The sequence below is a fragment of the Cucurbita pepo genome, chromosome 14 (assembly GCF_057944985.1).
Source record: "Cucurbita pepo subsp. pepo isolate OVF chromosome 14, ASM5794498v1, whole genome shotgun sequence".
NCBI classification, from domain to species: Eukaryota; Viridiplantae; Streptophyta; class Magnoliopsida; order Cucurbitales; family Cucurbitaceae; genus Cucurbita; species Cucurbita pepo.
The window spans coordinates 11,690,847-11,707,143 of NC_141811.1; the positions used below are offsets into that span (position 1 = coordinate 11,690,847).

A 16,297-nucleotide genomic window follows, 5' to 3' on the forward strand; every position below is an offset into this window, starting at 1 on the left:
CATGGAACAGCAAGAAGGCTGGCACATTGTCCGGTGTCTGGCTTTGATACTATTTGTAACGTCCTAGATCGCCGCTAGCAGATATTGTCCTCTTTGAGCTTTTCCTTTTGGGCTTCCCTCAAGGCTTTAAAACGCGTCTACTAAGGGAAGGTTTTCACACCCTTATAAATGGTGGTTTGTGCTCTCCAACCAACGTGCACATCCCAGTTACAATTAAATTAAAAAGACATAAGCAAATGGTCCTTGTAATTCTGTAACATTTTAGCCTTTTTGAGTCAAGATGTGTACTTTACTCATGGAGTTTAGATGTTCACTTTATCCGTCTTGAACAGGGAGGGGATTCCCTATTTAGACAAAACTTTACCTACTCCGAGCCCCTATTTAGATGTAGAATGGTGGAGTGAGTACCATTTTCTCCACTGGGTGCGAAATTATATTCTCCGTTTCCATACCCCCTGCTTAGTATAAATATGTTACTTTACCCCCTCTAAATAGGGAGGAGCCCCTGGTTAGATGGAGAATAGTGGAGTGAGTACCATTTTCTCCTTATTAGATAAACCGGGTACGAGATTATATTATACTTTATCCCCTCCGAACAGGGAGGGGATTCCCTGTTTAGATAAATGAGAACGGGGGACGAGATTACATTTCCCGTTCCCATACCTCTTGCTTGGTATAATTTAATAAACAGAAAGAAAAAACTGTTTTTATTTAAAATTTAATTGATAATTCAAATGTTTTTCTAAAAAAAAGAAATTTATGGAAAGAAATAGTGGGGAAACAAGTATAATATTTAAAAATAAAAATATTAAATGATTATCAGACAGTTTTAATTAATATGCCTGAAGCATAATCATTAAATTGTTAGATGTCAAAGCCTTGACTTCTTGATCGAGTTAAATAATTAAAAAAATATTAATGATTAAAATTAAATGATATTTTATAAGATTAAAATGGTATTTTATATTAAGTTGAGGGATTAAAATAGAATATAAAAATAGGTTTTGCAAAGGTCGGTCAAGGTTTTGAAAGTCAACGAAAAATGGGAGAAAACCAGCCCATCGAATGGCATCCCTTAATGAGTTTTTAGTTCACACGATTCATTAAATATCATTTTTCTTTTTATTATTATTTTTAAAAAAACAATTAATAATTTTTGGATATAACATTTTTTTTTATAACTTTGATTTTAATTTTAATTTGGTCAAGTCTAAAAACATTACATAATTCAAAGAGAGTATTTGACATTGTTTCAGTTCATTAATATACATTTTTTTTACTCGAGTGTTACATCATCATTATCATTATGACCGCCACCTTCGAGCAAATTTTCGATAGTATGAAGAGAAGCAAAATTGTATCCGTTTATCCAATAATTACGGGATGAAATTAAAGCAAAAGTGGAGGATGAAAATAATAGAAAAATTCCATTCAAAGGGATTATCTTTTGTTCTAAACAATAAACAAATTTGCTTTAGCAAATCCAACAACCCATTATGTACCATTTTCCTTTTTTTTTTTTTTTTTATAAAAAAAATCCCAAAGAAAATCTTCCAATTCTACCCCTAAAGAACCAAGTTTTTACTTTTCTCCCAAGTCCCTCAATTCACAATAAAACACCAAAGTGCCCCTTCTTTCACTATCACCACTACTCCACCAATCATTGCTCGCCATTTGTACTCTTCGCCACGTCAGCTTCCACTTGTGTTGCATTGGTCCCCACCACTAATTGGATCGACTCTAGTGCAGCTTGAGTTGCTGCCACCACCTTCTTCCGCCGCTTAAGGGACCCACTCTCTACCGACGACGACGACGAAGTAGGCTCCGGTGAAGACCGAGACGACGACCTCTTCGACGTCACTCTAACCGGGTCGGGTTCACCCGAATTAACCCGAAGCGGAAAATTAAGAAGAGCTTTGGAGCCCCGCATCCGATAAGCGGCGCGGTCATAAGCAAGCGCCGCGTACTCCGCCGTCTCAAACGTCCCAAGCCAAACCCGAGCCCCGTTTTTCGCCGGATCACGAATCTCCGCCGCGAACTTCCCCCACGGCCGTTGCCGTACACCCCGATAATGCTTCCCCTTCGCCGGAACCACCGCCGCCACCTCCACCTTCGCCGGAACCACCGCGGGAGAAAGAATCAGGGGCTCTATTTTGACATCAGAGAATCCAAAATTAAAAGCCTCCGACGGCGATGAACCGAGCAGAGGATCCCAACCAAGGCGGACGGCGTCGTGAAGTACTCCGGCGAGAAACATGTCCTCGGAATCATCCACTTTAAGAGGCAATTCCCCCCAATTTTCAGTCAAACAAGGGTACAAACTGCTGAAATTGGAGCTCCCGCACAACCCCGGCGCGGCGGTTCCGGCGACGGCGAAATTCCCACATCGGTAAGGCTCGGAATCTCCCAATAAATGGCGGCGGATGGTCTCCAGAAGAACAAAATCCGATTCACAGCCATTACTCTGTCCGTACATCATTTAAAAATCAAAACTTTATAGAGAGAGAGAGAGAGATCCAAATCTGAATGAAATTTGAAGAATTGGGAATATGAAAGCTATTAATAGGTGAATTAGATTCATGAACTTGAACGATGTGGGCCATTTTTTAATATTAAAAAATCCACAAATTATTATTATTATTATTATTATTATTATAAAATGAATTAAAAAAAAAGGTGCAAGTTGTGTGGGGGGAATTTAGTCACGTGTGGAAATTGCCATTTGGATTAGGACACGATAGTGTGACATCATCGCTCGTTTCTTCTTTGTCGGTATGTGCGTCATCTTCTCTTTTCCATTTTATTTCAATTTTCCTAAATTAATAAAAATACTCATAAATTTTCCTTTTGTTTTAAATAAAATATATTTTTAAAATTTTTAAAAATTATAGATATTCATTAAAAAAATTTAAAAGGTATTAATAAAACTTTAAAAGTTTAATAATATATTTTATTTTTTTATTAAAAATGTTTTCAAGGAAAAAGATGATTTTTTAATAATTAAAAAAGCAATAATTATATAATTATCTTTATATTTTATTAAACTAAGTTTGGTGGCAATTTTTGCCCACACCAATATTTTTAAATTTTATTATTATAATTATATAATTACCTTTTTAATAAAATTTGTAAAATATTTATATACTTATTTTTAAATATTTAATTAACAAGAAATTCACGTAATTTTATGAAAATCATAAATCTAACTCGATCGATACAATTTTTTTTTTAAAACCTAATTTAACTCAAATTAATTTATAACTCAACCCAAGTCGCAGGTTCGGTAAGTTGATCGAGTTTTTTGAATCATCGAATTTTTTTAACACCTCTAGTTCAAGGGTCATATTTGTAATTTAGTTAAATCCAGTTGGTTTCAAAACTATAAAAAATATTACGAACCCTAACTTCAATACATCGAGACACATTTGTATGCACGTTTATAGGGGTTTTGAACTTTTTCATGGAATTTTAGTTTTCTTTTAGAGTCACAACGCTCTTATTTTTCTGTATTCAGACACATTTGTACGTACATTTATAGAGGTTTGAGAAACATTACACGTAAAAATTTGAAAACGTTAGGCACAACAAGAATTGAAATATTTAAAAGTGATCTCGAGAACGAGCAACAAGTCTTTTCCACCACTACTTTTTGTACAAATGACTTTTTGGTGTACGTAAAAGGATTGAAACATATCAACCCGTTACGGTCTTTTAGTCATATTTGCCACGTTTATGTAATATGGGAGCTTCACCAACTCGGGTTATCATTTTCAGTTAATCGTTTTCCACTCTGAAAATGGGGTTATTAATTTAAAATAAGGGGCAAAATTGACATTTCATATCTTCGAAAGTCCTATTTGTCTATAATTTTAAAATTACCCTTAATTGTCACATCTTGACCTATCTATTTGATTTTGACAATATAATAAGGATTTTCATCGACAATTTTAGGTTCGGTTTGGTAAACAATATTAAAATAAAATATTTAAAAATTAATTGTTGTTAATATAAACTATTTTAAATTAATTTTTTATGTCAAAATTTCTTTCTCCTCACGGCTTTAAAACGCGTCTGTTAAGGAAAAGTTTTCACACCCTCCACCTTATTCAAGGCCCAGCGTCCTCGCTGACACTCGTTCCTTTTCTCTAATCGATGTGGGATCTTCACTAAATCCACCTCCCTTCGGGGCCCAGTGTCTCGTGTATACCACCTTTCGAGGAACAGCCTCCTCGCTGGCACATCGTTTGGTGTCTAGCTCTGATACCATTTGTAATGACCCAGATCCATCGCTAGCCGATATTGTCCCCTTTGAGATTTCCTTTTCGAACTTCCCCTCAAAGCTTTAAATCGCGTCTGCTAGGGAAAGGTTTCCACACCGTTATAAAGGGTGTTTCGTTCTACTCTCCAACCAATGTCGAATATCAAAATTATATATATAAACTATTTTAAAAGAAAATTATTTTATTTTTAAGAGAATCCCATCAGCCAAAATTAATTATTGAATAAACCAACTTGATGGGCTTTATTGAATAAATTAATTCTATAATTTGTATTAAAATAAATAAATATTCCCCTTGGATGCCCATTGTCACATGGCTTCCACATTTTATCATTTATTTTAATTCCATTATTATTTCTTTATATTACTCTTAGGTCACCCGACTTACGATTATTTAGAGCAAAATATACTTAACTTTAGAATTTCTATAATTAAGTCCTTGATAATAAAAAGTGAACGGGGCTAAGCAATTTGTCGAGCTGTGGGATGTAAAAATGCATTGGTAAGGAAGTGTTCCATCTTAGAGGGAAGCATCTGCGCAAGCAGTGGTGGACGAAGCAGAAGTGAGAATGTCGACTTGAGCGACGCAAACATTGGTGAGAATCCAATGCCCCGAAAACCTAAGGGTTCCTCCACAAGGTTCGTCCACGGAAGGTGAGTCAAGGCCTAAGATTAGGCCGAAAGGCGTAGTCGATAGACAATAGGTGAATATTCCTGTACTACCCCTTGTTGGTCACGAGGGACGGAGGAGGCTAGGTTAGTCGAAGATGGTTATCGGTTCAAGGATGCAGGTATAAATCGTAACTATAAATTATTTTTAAGTAGTTTTTGATATCATATCCTTGAGATCGCTCTCATTTATAGGGGTAAACCCGACCAACTCAAACTACCATACCTAATCCGATTTTTTTTTATTTGGGCTGGGTTGATTTTTCGAGAAAAAAAAATTAGGTTGGTTCGCGAGTTGACATTTTTTTAATTGAATCAACCCGACCAACCCGAAAATAGGGTTACAACCCAACCCAACCCAACCCAACTTTTAAAATTATTATGAATATTATGAATTCTTTTACATTTATAACGGACGTTAATAATGCATTGTAACTTGTAAATATTTGATATTTTAGTTATTAATGTAATGTGTAGTGACAAGTAGGATTAAATTTTTTTTTTTTTTTTTAAATAACCCAACAACCTAATTGGGTTATGTTTTGAACTCTATTCGGGTTGCTCAAGTCACCAACTCGACCATGGAACCCAATTCATGCACGTCCAAATGTGTTAACTTGTGAACTCTATTAAGGTTTCTCAAGCCACCAACCCGGCCATTGAACCCAACTCATGCACATACCTAATCATTTGGATATAGTCTCAGTTCATTCATGTATATCTTCTTTTTACTCACAAATTTATAACATAACCCTTTGAAGTGATCCAAATTATTTAAAAATGATTTAACCCATTTTTATAATTTATTTAAATGGATTAAAAATTGACACCCACTCCCCAATAATACCCATCATGATTTATTTATTTATTTATTTTAATGTTTTAAATCTTAACCTTTTAATTATGTATTAAAAAAATATATCATACAATGCCAAAGTTGGCACCATGCTTTATTTTTAATATTTTTTTTAGTATAAGGTAACAAATAAAATATATTTGTTTAATGGTGTGTAACAAAATAAGGTCATCTTGAATTTCCTTTTTTAAATAAAATAAAATAAAATAAAATAAAATATGTCGGCCCATAAATTAGAGATAATATTATAATAATTAGAAGGAAGGTGGTTTGAAACCTCCTAATTAAAATCGTGCAGAAATGTAATAATTTATTGTTTTTTTATTTATTATTATTATTATTTTCTTTTTTTGAATGCTTGAACTGGACTCAAAGATTGCGGTGCGGCGCACGTGCGGGGGGTAGGCGGGCATGTAAACAGCCAATTGAAAAATGGGGATTTTGAATTTTCAACGGTCAAACTTCAAGGTCATGGCTGACCGTTTTTGTCTTCGGTCAGCTTCTTGGACTTTTTGTGCCAATAATTGTTTTTTTTATATAATTTCTTTTGGATAATATATATATATATATATATATATATATATATATATTATAAGGATAATTTAAAAAAGAAAATTATTACGTACGTGTTTCGTTTGTAATAATATAGTAGAATGATCAGAAAACTTGTCTTGCCCGTATATGAGTACGAACAATCTATACTAAAAGAGCTCAAATAGCTCATGTTGGTCTGTAGGGATAGTTTTCCGTCCAACAATATCGATAAGGTAAGATAAGTAAGGTGGCAAGGTCAGGGTCGAGTTGCACCGAAAAATGTTGGGACAATTAGATGCATTTGTGATCGAACGACTAACACCATATGTAGTGGGGTATAAACAGGTTAGGTTGTCGGGCTGTACTTATTTATAATACATGTTCATTAATAATTAAAATCTCATAAAATTCAAATATTAAACATTTACAAGTCACAAACATCAATTATAAACGTTAAATATTCTTAATATTTTTAAAAGTATGGTAGAGTTCACTTGTTACCTTATTTGTGCATTGGATAGCGTAACAATCTATGCCCATAGATTCGACACTTGATGACCCCGACATTTTCCAGCAACATAGTCACATAACCTACTTCTTGCTTCTTAAGAGTGAAAACTAACCCCACAGACCAACACGAGCTTTGTCCTCACTCATATGCATCCCTCCAAGTAAAACACGTTCAACCATAGAGTTTCTATAATTGAGCCACTGAAAAGAAACGTGCACCTTCTTGGTATATGTAGCAACTTTCAATTTTTAAGCCTTTCTTAATCATCTTATTCTTAGATCACTCGTTCATTCATGTCCACATTCTTTGCTTCGATGTCATAGTCAGGTTGACCCGAACAAAAAAAAAGTCAACACAACAATGTCATCAAATATACTAAATGGGCTTTCAATCAAGGCCCAAATTCCCTCTTTCCTCTTAGCTTCCTCTCTCTCTCTTTAATTAAACTAAATTAACTTATAATGTCAGCAAATTAAGACATGATTATAAAACAATTAGAACATTAAACCTTAAAAAACTCGAAATGACTTCCCAAAATCTATTAAACACTGAATTGGATAATGTTTAAAATTAAACTAATCTAAATTTAATCACAATTAAACACCTAATTTAATCAATTAATAATAATTAAATTACAGTTCTAAATATATTAATCCAAGCCGCCATGAACTTTTATAACATAAAAATGATTCCTTTTGTTTTTTTTTTCTCTCTCTCTCCAGAAATATTCCTTTTCTTTCCCTTTATGAACAAACAAATTTCCCTTTCATGGTTGGTGTCTCCTCCTCGAACCCGGGTCAAAAAGGATAGGTGTCGTGACACTCATTTTTTAGATGTATTTTTACCCGAGATGTTAGGCGGATTTTTGACCTGAGATAATGGAAGCATTAGCGTCGGGCTGAAAAAAAATCTAAGCTCGACATATCAAATTAAAAACAGATGCCAAAAGTTCAGGTCGACAGATACATAGGACACGGGAATAAGATTTATATTCAAATTGGATTCTGGAACGTTTTTTAAAAAAATATTACCTTTAATTTTTTATTATTTGAGTCAAAATAGTTCTATTTCTATTAATATTTTAATTTTCCCATCTCATAAATATATTTTAAATTTTTTAATTATATTATAAAAAGTTTAGAAAAGGTTACATTAAAAATTCCAAATTAAGTGAATCTAAAACATTCTAGAAGCCTTATCCATTTACATGTCTCTCACTAAACTTCTAGAAGCCATAAATATATGTTTTTTAAATAAAAAATTGTTGCTAGTTGCTAACTCACACCCGAGTATTTAAATAAGAGCGATCTTAAGGATAGAATGACTAGAAAATGCTTAAAAGAGTTGAAAGTCGCTACGTATACTAATAATGTGCATCTTTTTTTTTCGGTGGCTTAATCATAGAAACTCTAACGATAAGCGTGTTTTACTTGGAATAATTTTAGATCGCAGCAAGAACTCGTGTTGGTCTGTAAGGACTCGTGTTGGTTTGTGGATAATTTTCTCTCTTAGATCGCAGCAAAAATTCAATTGAACAAGTTTCCAGGATACATGTGAGTGAGGACAAAACATATTATAAGAACTCGTGTTGGTCTGTGGAATAGTTTTCACTCTTAGATCGCACCAAAAACTCAATTGAACTCGAGTAACCTTGGTTAAGTATTGAATTCAAAGTAACTAACCTATAAAATATTAAGGTTAAAATAAATATATATATATAATTATATAGTAAATAATTTTTTAAAAAATTTAATTTAATTTTATAAATATTTAATAGGATCTTAAAATTTTAATTTTTTAAAAAAATATTGAATATGACGATCGAGAGATCCACATCAGTTGGAAAAGAGAACGGAACATTTTTTATAAACGTGCGAAATGTCTCACTAACAGACACGTTGACAATATTTATTAGCGATGATTATGAGTCGTTACAGACTAAAATTTATTAAAATATTATAGTTTTATATGCTCGGTCAAACTAACGTATTAATATTTTAAACAAACCATGTGAAATAACATGACTTGTTCTTTGTAACGGGTTGTCATAAATGTATATAATATATTTTTAATTAGTAATTGTCGTAGAATTCAAAGATAATATGAACTACACACAAGGAAAAAGAATCTAAAAAGATTCTTCCGATATCATTTATATTCCGTAGAATTCAAAGTTTTAAAATATTTTAAATTAATATTTTACGAGTGACTATCACGTCATGCATGTAATGATGACTTTATTTTTAATAAGAAAAATATGTTCGTTACAGATAACATGTGTAATATTGTCTATTTTGGTCCGTTACGTATCACCACATCCTCATAAAAAATGTTTCGTTCTCTTTTCTAACTGATATGAGATCTCACAATCCTCCCTGTTGGAGGCTAACGCCCTTGCTGACACATCGCTCGATGTCTGGCTCTGTACCATTTGTAATAGCCAAAGTCCACCGATAATAGATATTACCCACTTTGGTCCGTTATATATCGCCATCAGTCTCATGCTTTTAAAACGCGTATGTTAGGGAGAAGTTTCCACACCCTCATAAGAAATGCTCGTTCCCTTCTCTAACCGATATGAGATCTCACAATCCTCCCCCTTCGGGACTAGGTCTTCACTGGCACACTACTCGATGTCTGCCTTTAATACCATTTGTAACAGCCAAAGCTCACAGCTAACAGATATTGTTCGCTTTAGCCCGTTATATATTGTCATCAGCCTCATGAATTTAAAACCTGTCTGTTAGAAAGAAGTTTCCACACCCTTGTTTACAAAATGTTTTGTTCCTATCTCCAACTGATGTGGGATCTCACAGTCCTCCCACTCAGGGGCCAATGTACTAACTGACGCATCGCTCGATGTCTAGCTCCGATACCATTTGTAACAGTCTAATCCCACCGCTAACAGATATTATCCGCTTTGACCCATTACGTATTGTCATCAGCCTCGTGGTTTTAAAACACGTCTATTAGAAAGAAGTTTCCGCACCCTTATAATAAATATTTTGTTCCTCTCTCAAATCGACCTGTGATCTTAGAACATGACATATTCTTTTTTTAGCGGGTTGTCATAAATATATTATAATATATTTTTAGAACTCAAACATAATATGAACTACAAAGATTCGTTGAAATTTGAAAATGTGCATAAAGGTGATGACTTGTTCTTGAGATAGCATTGAATGTCACCTCATCTAAAAGCTATCAATTTGCTATCATTTTTGTCCCACCAAACCAAGTTGGGGCCAACAATTTGGTATACACTTTTCAAAACGCTTCAAATAACACCGTTACATCTTCGTCAAACTTGAATAGGGACGAAGAAAATTCAACACTCTTTTGGGTCTTTGTTTTCAACTCAAACTTTTGTAAACGGTTAATTTTGTCGCCTTTTTGTCGTTTTTTTTATTTAAATTATGAATCCAAGTACGAGAAAGTTTCAAACCCAGATGAAAACTTCAAACGAACCAAAATTATAAGAACCTGTGTTAATTTACGAGATAGCAAGAGTAATTCGAGTTAAGTCAGTAACGATCTGAATCCAGATTCTAAATCTTGAGCATGAAAACCCTAATTGACCTCTTACCCCGAGCATTTGATTCGTTTGACTTTTAACAAGTCAACAAAAATCATTTTGAAGTAGAAATGTTGTTTTAAATAATATTTAAAAAAATCCCAAATGGGAAAACAATTAAAATTAAATAAATAAAGAAAATCTTTATAACCAATGTGAATCTAATTGGATGCTTCAAGTGCAATGAATTAAAGAAGAAAATTTCTTTTTAAATTTTAAAAAATAAAAAGATGTTAATTAAATAATAATATTTATTAAAATTAAAAGTCAAAATTACTTTAGTGAAAGAAATACAAATTCAAGAAATACACTATCTTCTTTCAATTAAATTATAAATAATTCCCCCTTTTGACCTTAAACCTCACCTTATTAAATTTGCTTCCACATTATTCTTTGAAAACTCAATTTGGTTTTTTAGACTTTTTCCTTATTATTTATTTTTTATATTTGAATATTTTAATTTAATATATGGATAAATTAATACTTATATCCTTGGTCTTATTTCATCTTATGTCACATGTGACAAATGTTAGAATAATATTATGATATTGTAACCGCCCAGATTCACTAGCAAATATTGTCTCTTTTGGGCTTCCGTTCAAGGCCATCTGCTAGGGGAAGGTTTCCATACCCGTTCTCCTCCCTAACCAATGTGGGACATCAGAATCCACCTCCCTTCGGGGCCTAGTGTCCTCGCTGGCACTCTTTCCTTCCTCCAATCGATGTGGGACCGCCCCCATGGTGGTTTGTTCTCCTCCCCAACAAATGTGGGACATCAGAATCCACCTCCCTTAGGGGTCGAGTGTCCTCGCTGGCACTCTTTTCTTCTTCCAATCGATGTGGGACCGCCTCCAAATCCACCCCCTTTGGGGCCCTGCGTCCTTAATGGCACACCGCCTCATGTCTACCCCCCTTCGGGGAACAACGAGAAGGCTGGCACATCGTCCGGTGTCTAGCTCTAATACCATTTGTAACGGCTCAACCAAACCCACCCCTTTTGGGGCCTAGCGTCCTTACTAGCACACCGCCTCGTGTCTACCCCCTTCGGGGAACAGTGAGAAGGCTGGCACATCGTCTGGTGTCTAGCTCTAATACCATTTGTAACGACCCAAATCCACTGCTAGTGGATATTGTCCTCTTTGGGCTTTCCTTTTCGGGCTTCCCCTCAAGACTTTAAAACGTGTATGCTAGGAGAATGTTTCCACGCCCTTATAAATAGTGGTTTGTTCTCCTCCCAACCAATATAGAACATGGCAGATATTGACATTTGATATATAGAATAAAAATTATAATAAATATTCTTTTATTATATAGTTTTATTATAATTTAGACTTTTGATATTTAAATATTTAAATACTTTATTTGTAACGCTGACATATTACCCTTGTCAAGTTACGAACTTTTATTTGTTTATTTATTTATTATTAATTAAGCTTATAAAACTATATAAACGTTATTATTTTAGTTGATTAATTAATTAATATATCAATATATTAAATAACACTAGTTTTAATTTATGATTACATTTCTCTTACATTTAATTAATTAAAATTTTTATTAAAGAAATGTTAAAACATTCGCAAATTATATAAAATATATAATTTTAAAGTAATTAAAAGTAGAAAATAGTTATTAATACTATTTTAATATTTAAATTCTAAATAAAACAACAAATTTCAATCATTACCTTATCCAAATTGAAAATAACATAATTTTACAAAATTATTAATATTTATTTTCTTAAAAATTATTTATTTTTCCCGTAAACGAACCTGGAGGTGGAAAGGGTAAGGAAGCGGATTAGGCTGCAAGTAAAAAGACTATTTTACCCTTTGGCATAGCCGTCAGATCATTTCTTTTGACTGAATCCAACGGAGGGAATTAAGCGAGAAGGAAGGTTCCCCTGCGCATCACCGAAGGGGCAAGGGTTCGAAAGCATATAAATAACGCTCCACTCTCTTCTTCCACTCGAATATCGCATAAACCCTAATCTTCTCCATTTTTGAACCTCAATTTCTCTCTGTAATCTATGGAACTTGTGAATCTGGAGGAAGCTGCTGTGTTGGAGAATATTAAGCTTCATCTTCTCGGCGAACTCTCTCCGTTGCCGAGGAACTTGGCTTCTGATGATAGCCTTTGCGTCACGTCGTCGGATCGTTCGGTGAGTTCCGATGCTTCAACGACGTCTAACTGTCCTCTTACAATCACTGATTACTTCGATTCGGATGATTTTTTCGAATTTTCCTCTGATTTCATCCGTGAGGAGTCGTCGATTTTATCAAACGACGATTTCTTCGGAGTCGAGATGAAACCTAACGTCATCGACCTCACGACGCCTAAATCAGAGGAGTTTCTCGAATTCGAGGCGAAACCTAATGTTTTTGAGGATTTGAGTTTGAGTTCGAGTTCTCTGTACAGAAATAGTTCATTTGAAGTCGAATCGAAGACGAAATTGATCGGTCGTGTGACGAATTCTAATAAGAAACGATCGAATTTGAAAATCTCGCTTCCGAACAAGACTACGCAGTGGATTAATTTTGACGCGGCGGAGAAGAAGAATCCGGTTGTGGTGCAGAGGAGTAAAGATCTGGAGGCGGAGAAGAAAGTTCATTACAGAGGCGTTCGACAGAGGCCTTGGGGAAAGTTCGCGGCCGAGATTAGGGATCCGAATCGTCGTGGATCTAGAGTCTGGCTTGGAACTTTTGAGACGGCTATTGAAGCGGCGAGAGCGTACGATCGTGCTGCCTTTAAACTTCGAGGTTCCAAAGCGATTCTCAACTTTCCGTTGGAAGCTGCGAACTCTTACTACTCGGAGCCGCTCGTCGCCGGGAAGCGGCGGCGGGAGGAGGAAGTAGAAGAGGTAGTCGAGGCGGTGCCGGTGAAGAAAGAGAAAACGGAGGAGATGAACCTCCCGGCCGCCGACGTCAGTTTCCTAGAGGATATGCCGCTAACGCCGTCGTCATGGTCGATGGTATGGGACGGGGAGTCGAAGGGACTTCTCAATGTTCCGCCGTTATCGCCGTTATCGCCGTTCGGTTTTCCACAGCTTATGGTTGTATAACATTTGGGGGAAACACCATTTTTTTACATTTTTTTTCCCTTTCTTTTCATTTTCTAAATAATTAAGAAATTGTCTGTTTATTTATTTGTAAAAAAAAAAAAAAAAAAAAAAAAAAAAAAAATCCCCAAGGAAATTCAAATCCAAATTTCACAAAAAATTTGCAATTCTAGACACAAATATTATGATAAATTAGATTAATTTCATAGGTTAAATTAAATTAATCTTAATTATTAATTCTAACACTTAAAAGAGTAAAATGAATTTTCATAATTTTTTTGGGTTAAATTTATTTTAAAAAAATAAACATTTAAAATCTCGGATCTCTCATTTTAATCTTACAATTTTTTTTTTCTAAATTGAATAAAATATGAAGTGAATGATTTGAATCTACAATATTTTGTTTCGAACTTTCAATATTCATATTTTAACGCGGAGTTAAATTTAGATTGTCACTTTTGATTTCTGGACAACTATTTTTTAAAAAATTGAAACTCGGAACCATATAAACCTATGAATAGAACAATTTTGACATCTAAGTGAGATCTTAAGCCTATGAATTGATTGTCGCATTTAATACGATGATCGGGATGAGGGGCAAAAATGTAATTTAGAGAAAATTTGAAAGGTTGAATTATTAAGGCACAAGCCAAACACAAGCCTTATGTTCGTCGGACGTCATCAGATTTAATAATTTTCCCCAATGGGAAATGTCAAATTCATTTGACCAACACACAAATAAAGATATAAATGAAGAATTTTTCAATAACTCACGTGTCCTTTTGGACTCATTTGACTTTTTCATACAATAAACTTTTAGTTTGACCCATTTGTAAATATAAATTACATGGTTATTCGTTGACTTTTAGACGCTTTAGCGTGTCAAAGTAGATCGACATCTTAAGTTTCGAGCTCTAAGAAAAATCGTGTGAAAAGTATAGGCTTAAGAAGTCTTCTTACTTACAAGCTAACTCCTAGTCTCGAGCTTTAATATTTCACTCACACGCTTTCTAAAATTTCTTTTCCGGAGATCCTAACATAAAATTATTCCAAACAAAACATACTTAACTATGAAATTCTTATGATTGAATCACCGAAAGAGAAGATGTGCCTCGTTGGTATAAATAGTGACTTTCAATTCTTTTAAGTCTTTCTTAACTATCCTATCCAAGATCGCTCCGTGATCTCGATGTATTCTCTTGATTTTTTTTTTTTTTGTTAGAATCATGTGACTAAGAAAAAAACATACCGAGAGGATTTATGTTGGTATGTGATGATAATTTTATTTTTAGAAATAGTTTAAAATGAGTACGTATCATGGTCATGTCATGTGAGATCCCACATCAGTTGGAGAGAGGATGAAACATTCTTACAAGAGTCTGGAGATTTCTCTCTAGTAGACGCGTTTTAAAACTGTGAGGTTGACGGCGATACGCAATGGGTCAAAGCGGATAATATCGACTAGCGGTGGGCTTGGGCCGTTGAGATCCCACGTTGGTTGGAGAGGGGAACGAAGCATTGCTCATAAAGGTGTAGAAACCTCTTTCTAGCAGGCGTATTTTAAAGTCATGAGGCTGACGACTAAATGTAACGGGCCAAAGTAGACAATATTTTGTTAGCGGTGAGCTTGATCTGTGGGAATAGAAGCGAGAAGTAAGTAACATGATCATATCACATAGGAATGTCATGACCATCGAGTTATAGCAGTGAATTTCAAATCTTAGTTCAAATCCTAGACATGAAGCATTATACAGATATATGGTAGAGTTGTAGCGGTGTATTAATCAACCATAGGTTAAAATAAAATGATTCATTAATGAAAATGTAATTTCCAAATTTGCCTCAATAATTTAGCTATTTGAATATTTCCCCCTCGAAAAAGGCCTTAATACAATTTGGCCCATAATAACACTAGGGGAAGCCTAGGTATATCATGGGCTAAACATTAAGTTAATAATATCCATAAATTTCACAATTATAAATTTATCTTAAAATTTTCATTTCTTTTAAATTTATGGATTTATTAAATTCAATTTATTTTATTAGACCTAAATTAAAATTTATATCGTAGTTGAATTAATTTTATTAAAAATTTATTAGACGCGTAAATATTTATATTCCTAATAATTCAAAAATTTTAAAATTTTAAATTCCTAAGTTTATTTTGTTAATATATATATATATATATATATAACCAGACACTTGTGTGATATTTGTAACAAAATATATATATATATATATATATATATATATATATATAACCAGACACTAGTGTGATATTTATCACACTCGAACATTATCTATATATATATATAAAACCAGACACTAATGTGATATTCGTCACACTCGAACATTATCTATACATATATATATATAATCAGACACTAGTGTGATATTTGTCACACTCAAATATTATCTATATATATATAACCAGACACTAGTGTGATAGTTGTTACACTCGAATATTATCTATATATATATATAACCAGACACTAGTGTGATATTTATCACACTCGAACCTTATCTATATATATACATACCAGACACTAGTGTGATATTTGTCACACTCGAACATTATCTATATATATATATATATATATAACCAGACACTAGTGTGATATTCGTCACACTCGAACATTATCTATATATATATATATAACCAGACACTAGTGTGATATTTGTCACACTCGAACATTATCTATATATATATAACTAGACACTAGTGTGATATTTGTCACACTCGAACATTATCTAGATATATATATAACCAGACACTCGTGTGATATTTGTCACACTCGAACATTATCTATCTATCT

General features: G+C 33.7%; 2 protein-coding genes across 2 annotated transcripts; one reads left to right on the plus strand and one right to left on the minus strand.

Annotated features, from left to right (window-relative positions):
* Positions 1-1,534: 1,534 nt before the first annotated feature.
* Positions 1,535-2,534, minus strand: LOC111810477 (ethylene-responsive transcription factor 1A). Its single transcript, XM_023697181.2, has one exon. It carries the CDS (start codon positions 2,477-2,479, stop codon positions 1,661-1,663), a length of 819 nt encoding a protein of 272 aa, XP_023552949.2. The 5' UTR covers positions 2,480-2,534; the 3' UTR covers positions 1,535-1,660.
* Positions 2,535-12,387: 9,853 nt separating this feature from the next.
* On the plus strand, positions 12,388-13,526 carry LOC111810331 (ethylene-responsive transcription factor 5). The gene has a single exon (XM_023697037.2). The coding sequence runs from the start codon at positions 12,453-12,455 to the stop codon at positions 13,482-13,484; it is 1,032 nt and encodes a 343-aa protein (XP_023552805.2). The 5' UTR covers positions 12,388-12,452; the 3' UTR covers positions 13,485-13,526.
* The last annotated feature ends 2,771 nt before the right edge of the window (positions 13,527-16,297 follow it).